General features: G+C 38.3%; 1 protein-coding gene across 1 annotated transcript in view; it reads left to right on the top strand.

Moving 5' to 3' along the window:
• LOC144960514 (sodium- and chloride-dependent taurine transporter-like) overlaps positions 1-10,000 on the top strand; it is a 94,883-nt gene that overhangs the window by 67,814 nt on the left and 17,069 nt on the right. The window contains exons 3-5 of the mRNA XM_078893692.1: positions 4,461-4,595; positions 5,864-6,050; positions 8,481-8,531. Coding sequence (XP_078749818.1) covers positions 4,461-4,595; positions 5,864-6,050; positions 8,481-8,531 — 373 coding nt within the window. The remainder of the gene's footprint in view (positions 1-4,460; positions 4,596-5,863; positions 6,051-8,480; positions 8,532-10,000) is intronic.

Raw genomic sequence — 10,000 nt, 5'->3', positions numbered from 1 at the left:
GGACCAAGAGGCCGAGTGGTTAAGATATTGCACTGTGACGTGGAAGGTCCCGGGTTCAAACCCATGCTTCAGGCACTTTCTTTCATTTTTTTTTTCTTCCTCGGGCAAGATTATTTACCCCCAATTTGCTCACTTGGACAACGTGGGTGATTCCTGTTGACATCAGACATCTTGTTTGATGAATTATCTATATTATTCCTCTGTGGAATGCCTAGGCAACGATGTCTTATGATGTCGTGGCGGAAGGGCATAATTTTAAAATTTAGATCTCCATCTTACTTGTTCAATGGTGCTTTACAAGACGTAGGTGACATATGAAAAATTTGAAATCTTAAGGGAAAGTTAATTCTAAAATATTCTGTCTTCAGTCTAGACTTAAAACACTCAGTAGCATCCAGGGTAATTCTAAAATATTCTGTCTTCAGTCTAGACTTAAAACACTCAGTAGCATCCAGGGTAATTCTAAAATATTCTGTCTTCAGTCTAGACTTAAAACACTCAGTAGTATCCGGTGTAATTCTAAAATATTCTGTCTTCAGTCTAGACTTAAAACACTCCATAGTATCCGGGGTAATTCTAAAATATTCTGTCTTCAGTCTAGCCGGGGTAATTCTAAAATATTCTGTCTTCAGTCTAGACTTAAAACACTCCATAGTATCCGGGGTAATTCTAAAATATTCTGTCTTCAGTCTAGACTTAAAACACTCAGTAGTATCCGGTGTAATTCTAAAATATTCTGTCTTCAGTCTAGACTTAAAACACTCCATAGTATCCGGTGTAATTCTAAAATATTCTGTCTTCAGTCTAGACTTAAAATACTCAGTAGTATCCCGGGTAATTCTAAAATATTCTGTCTTCAGTCTAGACTTAAAACACTCCATAGTATTCGGTGTAATTCTAAAATATTCTGTCTTCAGTCTAGACTTAAAATACTCAGTAGTATCCCGGGTAATTCTAAAATATTCTGTCTTCAGTCTAGACTTAAAACACTCCATAGTATCCGGGGTAATTCTAAAATATACTGTCTTCAGTCTAGACTTAAAACACTCCATAGTATCCGGGGTAATTCTAAAATATTCTGTCTTCAGTCTAGACTTAACACACTCAGTAGCATCCAGGGTAATTCTAAAATATTCTGTCTTCAGTCTAGACTTAAAACACTCAGTAGCATCCAGGGTAATTCTAAAATATTCTGTCTTCAGTCTAGACTTAAAACACTCAGTGGTATCCGGTGTAATTCTAAAATATTCTGTCTTCAGTCTAGACTTAAAACACTCAGTAGCATCCAGGGTAATTCTAAAATATTCTGTCTTCAGTCTAGACTTAAAACACTCCATAGTATTCGGTGTAATTCTAAAATATTCTGTCTTCAGTCTAGACTTAAAATACTCAGTAGTATCCGCGGTAATTCTAAAATATTCTGTCTTCAGTCTAGACTTAAAACACTCAGTAGCATCCAGGGTAATTCTAAAATATTCTGTCTTCAGTCTAGACTTAAAACACTCAGTAGTATCCGGTGTAATTCTAAAATATTCTGTCTTCAGTCTAGCCGGGGTAATTCTAAAATATTCTGTCTTCAGTCTAGACTTAAAACACTCCATAGTATTCGGTGTAATTCTAAAATATTCTGTCTTCAGTCTAGACTTAAAATACTCAGTAGTATCCCGGGTAATTCTAAAATATTCTGTCTTCAGTCTAGACTTAAAACACTCCATAGTATTCGGTGTAATTCTAAAATATTCTGTCTTCAGTCTAGACTTAAAACACTCAGTAGTATTCGGGGTAATTCTAAAATATTCTGTCTTCAGTCTAGCCGGGGTAATTCTAAAATATTCTGTCTTCAGTCTAGACTTAAAACACTCCATAGTATTCGGTGTAATTCTAAAATATTCTGTCTTCAGTCTAGACTTAAAATACTCAGTAGTATCCCGGGTAATTCTAAAATATTCTGTCTTCAGTCTAGACTTAAAACACTCCATAGTATTCGGTGTAATTCTAAAATATTCTGTCTTCAGTCTAGACTTAAAATACTCAGTAGTATCCCGGGTAATTCTAAAATATTCTGTCTTCAGTCTAGACTTAAAACACTCCATAGTATCCGGGGTAATTCTAAAATATACTGTCTTCAGTCTAGACTTAAAACACTCCATAGTATCCGGGGTAATTCTAAAATATTCTGTCTTCAGTCTAGACTTAACACACTCAGTAGCATCCAGGGTAATTCTAAAATATTCTGTCTTCAGTCTAGACTTAAAACACTCAGTAGCATCCAGGGTAATTCTAAAATATTCTGTCTTCAGTCTAGACTTAAAACACTCAGTGGTATCCAGGGTAATTCTAAAATATTCTGTCTTCAGTCTAGACTTAAAACATTCGGTAGTATCCGGGGTAATTCTAAAATATTCTGTCTTCAGTCTAGACTTAAAACACTCAGTAGCATCCAGGGTAATTCTAAAATATTCTGTCTTCAGTCTAGACTTAAAACACTCCATAGTATTCGGTGTAATTCTAAAATATTCTGTCTTCAGTCTAGACTTAAAACACTCAGTAGCATCCAGGGTAATTCTAAAATATTCTGTCTTCAGTCTAGACTTAAAATACTCAGTAGTATCCGCGGTAATTCTAAAATATTCTGTCTTCAGTCTAGACTTAAAACACTCAGTAGCATCCAGGGTAATTCTAAAATATTCTGTCTTCAGTCTAGATTTAAAACACTCAGTAGCATCCAGGGTAATTCTAAAATATTCTGTCTTCAGTCTAGACTTAAAACACTCAGTAGTATTCTGACATTTCTACTAAAGACTAAGAGAGAATTCCATATTGATGGTGCCACAAAGTAAAATGCACTATTGTTTTGGACATTTTTCTGTCTAAAATAGTTGTGGTGAATGATTAACTTTTTCCCCTGTATGTTGCTTTTATACAGCACAATATGCACCAAACGTCTTCAAAGCGCTTTACAAGTGGTCCTTGGCCAACAACAACATTTAATTTAACATTTAGGATGGGACATGACAAGGCAATATTATTACTACAATTTTTTTCGGACAAAGACAACGTTGTTAACCGCCAGGTACTCATTTTATAACTGAGTACAGTGAGAGAATGTGAGTAAAGAGCCTTCTTCAAGGACTCAACAATGCACCGAGTGAGACTCGAACCCAGGATCTTTCGATCCGAAAGCGAGTGTCCTATCACGAGACCACAATAGCTGCACTTTGTCAAATCACACCACCATTCATCAATCCATCCATCCATCCATCCATCTATCTATCCATCCATTTCACCCATCCACCCATCTCATCCATCCATCCATCCATCTCATCCAACCATCCACCCATCTCATCCATCCATCCATCCATCCATCCATCCATCCATCCATCTCATCCAACCATCCACCCATCTCATCCATCCATCCATCCATCCATCCACCCATCCATCCATCTCACCCATCCACCCATCTCATCCATCCATCCATCCATCCATCCATCCATCCATCTCATCCAACCATCCACCCATCTCATCCATCCATCCATCCATCCATCCATCCATCCATCCATCCATCTCATCCAACCATCCACCCATCTCATCCATCCATCCATCCATCCATCCATCCATCTCATCCAACCATCCACCCATCTCATCCATCCATCCATCCATCCATCCATCCATCTCATCCAACCATCCACCCATCTCATCCATCCATCCATCCATCTCACCCATCCACCCATCTCATCCATCCATCCATCCATCTCACCCATCCACCCATCTCATCCATCCATCCATCTCACCCATCCACCCATCTCATCCATCCATCCATCCATCCACTCATCCATCCATCTTTTCTTCAATTCATCCATCCATCCATCCATCCATCCGTTCAACCACTCATCCATCCATCTTTTCTTCAATTCATCCATCCATCCATCCATCCATCCGTTCAACCACTCATCCATCCATCTTTTCTTCAATTCATCCATCCATCCATCCATCCGTCCGTTCAACCACTCATCCATCCATCTTTTCTTCAATTCATCCATCCATCCATTCAACCACTCATCCATCCATCTTTTCTTCAATTCATCCATCCATCCATCCGTTCAACCACTCATCCATCCATCTTTTCTTCAATTCATCCATCCATCCATCCATCCATCCGTTCAACCACTCATCCATCCATCTTTTCTTCAATTCATCCATCCATCCATCCATCCATCCATCCGTTCAACCACTCATCCATCCATCTTTTCTGCAATTCATCCATCCATCCATCCATCCATTCAACCACTCATCCATCCATCTTTTCTTCAATTCATCCATCCATCCATCCATCCATCCATCCATCCATCCATTCAACCACTCATCCATCCATCTTTTCCTCAATTCATCCATCCATCCGTTCAACCACTCATCCATCCATCTTTTCTTCAATTCATTCATCAATATCCCCCCACCCACAGGCCTTGAAGTCGTCTCTTCCTTCGTCTGCCTCCTATTCCTTGGAGTACCGGCCATCTTTGTCCAGCTCAAACTGGGTGGATATCTACAGAGGGGTCTGGTTGGTGTGCTCTCTATGTTCTTTCCAATATGGAAAGGTAAGACTTTTACTCTCTCTCTCTCTCACTCTTTCTCTCTCTATCATTCTCCCTCTCTGTCTGTCTCTCTCTCTGCCTCTCTCTCTGTCTTTCTCTCTCTCTGTCTCACTCTCTGTCTCTCTCTCTCTCTCTCTCTCTCTCTCTCTCTCTCTCTCTCTCTCTCTCTCTCTCTCTCTCTCTCTCTCTCTCTCTCTTTCTTTCTCTAGTAGATAAAAGAGATAGAAGAGATGACAAGTAGTTGGGAACAGTGTCATGAATGCATTTGAAACAGTAACAGGCAAGTTTGTAAGCAATCCGCTTCTCCACGGAAAGCCAATGCAAGGACTAGAAGACTGGAGTGATGTGGTCTGACATTTTTGATTTGACAACAATATGAGCAGCTTTATTTTGGAGTAGCTGCAGTCTTGCAATCGATCTTTTTTGGCAACCCGTAGAGGAGGGAGTTGCAATAGTCAAGTCTAGACGTAATCAGTGCGTGAACTAGCATTTTGAGTGCCTCTTCGTCGATAAGGTTCCGCACGTATCCAATCTTTCTGAGCGAATAGTGGATATTTTGACATCATTTTGAGACGAGACGTGAGTTTGCATGTCCAAAATATTAATCTAGATGAAAGCCTAAATTTCTGACACTTTCAGTCATATTCATACATACATATGTGTACATATTCATTTATTTATTGATACACTTACATATACATTACATATACATATCGATGACCCGTTGATCAAACCTATGAAGCAGCCTCTTTGTGATACTATACTTCAGAGGTTTGATCAACGGGCCATTGATAAACATTACATAGCGGGTGGTTGGATGGGAGCATCACCCTTGAATCATATACCTATGATGTTCGCATGGGTGTATGATCCGATAGTGATGTCGTTTCTTCTTCTCTTTACTAGCCTATCCTGCTTCTTTGGTTTGTGATTGTATTTTTGACAGGGGATATTTTTTTTTTCTGTAAATCTTCTGCCTGTTTGTTCTTGGTTATTTATAATTTAGCTTATGATATCTTTAGGTTATGATTTTGATTTACATTTGTACTATTTTTGTTAGATTGCTTGTTTTTTTGTTTCAGCGGTCTCTCATATAACCTCAATTGTGTTGGAAGAGACCTAAAGCAACAAACAAAAAACAAAAAAAACAAAACATTACATATGTACATATTCATTTATTTATTGATATACATACATTAAAAGTATGTTTTAAAAAAGAATTATATATATATATATATATTTTTTTTTTATGGTTTTGTTTTTGTTTGAAGGTATTGGCATAGCGGCAATGCTGGATCTCCTTCTGCAAGTGTCTGTGATGGCCGTGATCACGGCCCACCTAGGGACCTATGCGTTCATTGCTATCTCCAGCAATCCGTACACGTGGAGCGATTGCAAGTTTCTATCCCAGACTATCAAAGACAATGAGAAATGCGCTGGTCTGGATGGGGATGGAAGGTAAGTTCGACAACGTGCACTTATTTTCATTGTCCGATCCGACAACCCAATTTATTAGAAAAATTGAGCTTTTATATCTAAGCGCAATATCCACTAAATGCGCTCAAAGCGCTTTACAAGGATTCCTGGCCAACAGCAACATTTAACATTTAGGACGGGTCATGACGCCTGTTAGGCGATATTACATTTTTTTTCGGACAGAGACAATGCTTTTAACGGCCAGGTACTCATTTTACACCTGAGTACGGTGGGAGAATGTGAGTAAAGAGTCTTCTCCAAGGACTCAACTATGCGCAGAGCAAGGCTCGAACCCAGGACCTTCCGATCCGAAAACGAGTGTCATACCACAAGACCACATAGCCGCATATTATGGGCTCATTGTTGTAATCATGGGTGAAAGTTCGCCGGAAAAATCCAGCATGGCCGGATTTTAATTTTTGAAAAAGAGGTCTCGCCGTTTTTTTTTTGTCTGGCCGGAATTCGAAAATGAAAAAAAACGGCATTTATATAATTAACCGCACTTCTGTTTTTTCCTCTTATTGGTAGTTGCAGGATTTTTTTTTTTCTGAGCACCTGCCTTTGCAGGATTAATATCATTGAGTAACTTTCACCCATGGTTGTAATGGAAATACATCTCCAAACCATTGACACATCATGTTCTCTGTTCAAGTTTTGCCAATTTTTACGAATATTTACGCTGGGTGGGGTTCCTACCTCCCATAGTGGGCAGGGAGGTACTTATTGTGTCTTCTATCCCCTTATATCTGTTTTCCAACTTGCATTCTGTCTTCATCTTGGAATGAGATTGCTTGGTTTTGTCCTGGTCCTGGTCGGGGCCCTAGCTGGGAGGGAAACAGTCAAATGCATAGTTATTGTTTTGGGAGATGATATTTTTTTCCTTGTAAATCATCTCTCTGTTACGTATTATTATATTTGTTATAATTTATAATGTGAGCATTTGAGTGTATTCCTCTTAGTGGGGGCCGTGCTTGTGTCCAGATGAGACTTATAGGTGATCTCAAACTAAGTACATAGGTGGTATGCTCTTGGAATCTACATCTGATCCCTATTTGTTCCCAGTTCCCCTTTGTCCTACTTTTTCTTGGATGCTTTAATTGTAATTCTAGAACTTTTTACTATCCCATTTTCTTCCTTTTTACGGGTGCTGATATAACCTAAATGTGTTGCAAGCGCCGTAAAACCCTTAAAAACAAAACAAAACAAAACGAATATTTACGGACTTCAGTATGTTATAAAAACTGTCAGTATGTATTCCAATCACCTGCTAAACGTGCGGCTATGTGGTCTAGTGGTATGACACTCGTTTTCGGATCGGAAGGTCATGGGTTCGAGCCTCGCGCTCGGCGCATAGTTGAGTCCTTGGCAAAGGCTCTTTACCTACTCACATTCTCTCACCGTACTCAGGTGTAAAATGAGTACCTGGCCGTTAACTGCGTTGTCGCTGTTGAAAAAAAAATGTAAGATCGCCTAATAGGCATCATGTCTCATTGTACATGAGGCAGTGTGGCTGAGAGGTACGGCCTTTGCTTCGTACCCGTAAGGTACCGAGTTCGAGCAAGTCACCTCGCCCTAGCTCAATTTGCGGCGCTGCACTGCGGCTGACGCCTGGGTTATTCCAGTCTTCCCTTGGAATAGACCCTAGAGAAAAATTTACCCAATGGGATGAGTAAATGGAATTCTATTCTACACATGTTATGAGTTGCTGTTGGCTCGGGGCCCTTTGTAAAGCGCTTTGAACATGTTTAGTTGATATTGCGCTATATAAAAGCTCAAGTTTTTCAGTATATATTATAAACTGTTGACTACATTTTCCAACCACTTTCAGAAACGGAAAAAAAAAATGTAATTACTTAATGTCCTTTTACTGGAGTTCAGCAACTCAGAAATATGGGCCTAATGAACTCATGGCTCAGGGCTGATGGACGGAGTCCAAGAGTATTCTTCTTCTTCTTCTTCTTCTTCTTCTTCTTCTTCTTCTTCTTCTTCTTCTTCTTCTTCTTCTTCTTCTTCTTCTTCTTCTTCTTCTTCTTCTTCTTCTTCTTCTTCTTCTTCTTCTTCTTCTTCTTCTGCTTCTGTTTCTTCTTCTTCTTCTTCTTATCGTTATCATTATCATTATCATCATCATTATCATCATTATTATTATTATTATCATCCTCCTCATCATCATCATCATCATCATCATTATTATTATTATTATTATTATTATTATTATTATTATTATTATTATTATTATTATTATTATTATTATTATTATTATTATTATCATTATTATTATTATTATTTATTATTATTATTATTATTATTATTATTATTATATTATTATTATTATTATTATTATTATTATTATTGTTATTACTATCATTAAAACGTTTTGAATAATCATCGCATTGTTAAATACTTGCATTCCAGTTCAAAGTATGATGGCATAACAACATTCTGGCCTGAGGAGCTCTTTTACAAGTGAGTGGAAATAATTTACCAATTTGCCAGTTTTTAAATTTTTTTTATTATGATTATTAGTAATTAAGAAAAAAAAAAAAAAAAAAAAAAAGTGGTTGAATGTCCTGGAATGGAGGAAATACACGAAAAGCAAAGCTGCAAATCGTCCAGTTCAAATCGGGACCATCCCGATTTGGCAATCTGGAGAAAAAGAAAAAAAATTTATTTAACTCTCTCCTTACCAGCCATTTTCACGATTTTCCCCCTAACCTTCGCATTCAACTAACACAAATATAGATTTTTATCACTCAAACACAATAGCAGAAAGTTCTTGCCATAAATAATTTAATTAGCGAAACATGCTCTATCTACAACACACTGTTCATTTTCTTTAAATTTTATGATGTACAAAAGAAATTTGAATAAGAAAAATGTTGGTTGTATCGTAACGAATGTGACCTGTAGGTGGTAAGGAGAGGGTTAAAGGAAAAAAATTGATTGTTTCTTTGTAAGAAACGGATAAGATAAGAAAAGATAAGTAATATTATTCCACCCCTCTCATTGGAAAACCCTGTCATTTCTTAGTAAATGCGTAATCGCTGAATAATGATTTTAACCCGCTTAACAAGGGGTCCCTGGCCGACAGCAACATTTAACATGTAGGACAGGACATGATGCCTGTTAGGCGATATTATAATTTTTTCGGACACAGACAACGCTGTTAAAGGCCAGGTACTCATTTTACACCTGAGTACGGTGAGAGAATGTGAGTAAAGAAATAGCCTTTTCCAAGGACTCAACTATGAGCTGAGCGAGGCTTGAACCCAGGTTCTTTCGATCCGAAAGCGAGTGTCATACCAGAAGATCACATAGCCGCTCGTAAAAATTGGGGTCAATGGACGGCGTTAAAGATTTCCTCTTTTATCACTTCTTGTCACCACCACCAGCACTGACTGGGTTCCTAACCTCCTATAGTGGTTCGGAAGGTCCTGGGTTCGAGCCTCGCTTGGCGCATAGTTGAATTTTTGGAAAAGACTCTTTACTCACAGTCTCTCGCCGTACTCAGGTGTAAAATGAGTACCTTGCTGTTTACAGCGTTGTCTCTGTCTGAAAAAAATTGGAACATCGCCTAACAGGCGTCATGTCCCGTCCTAATGTTAAATGTTGCTGTTGGCCAGGGACCCCTTGTAAAGCCTTTTGAGCACATTTAGTGGATATTGTGCTATATAAAAGCTCAAAGCTCAAAAAGCTATAATGGGCAGGGAGGCACATATCTCACTGTATCCGTTTTCCAACATGCTTTCTGTCTTTGTCTTGGGATGAGATTACTAGGTTTTGTGCTGGCCCTGGCCGGAGTCCTGGCTGGGAGGGAAACAGTCAAATGCATAGTTATTGTTTTGGGAGATGATATTTTTTTCCTTGTAAATCTCTGTTATGATTTGTTATTTTGAATGTATAATGTAAGCATTTGAGTATATTCCTCTTTGTTG

Source organism: Berghia stephanieae, chromosome 15, assembly GCF_034508935.2.
Source record: "Berghia stephanieae isolate SIO BIC M18660-M18661 chromosome 15, UCSD_Bste_1.3, whole genome shotgun sequence".
Classification (NCBI taxonomy): Eukaryota; Metazoa; Mollusca; class Gastropoda; order Nudibranchia; family Aeolidiidae; genus Berghia; species Berghia stephanieae.
The sequence above is the reverse complement of the archived record's forward strand: the minus strand, read 5'-3'. Positions and strand labels throughout refer to the sequence as shown.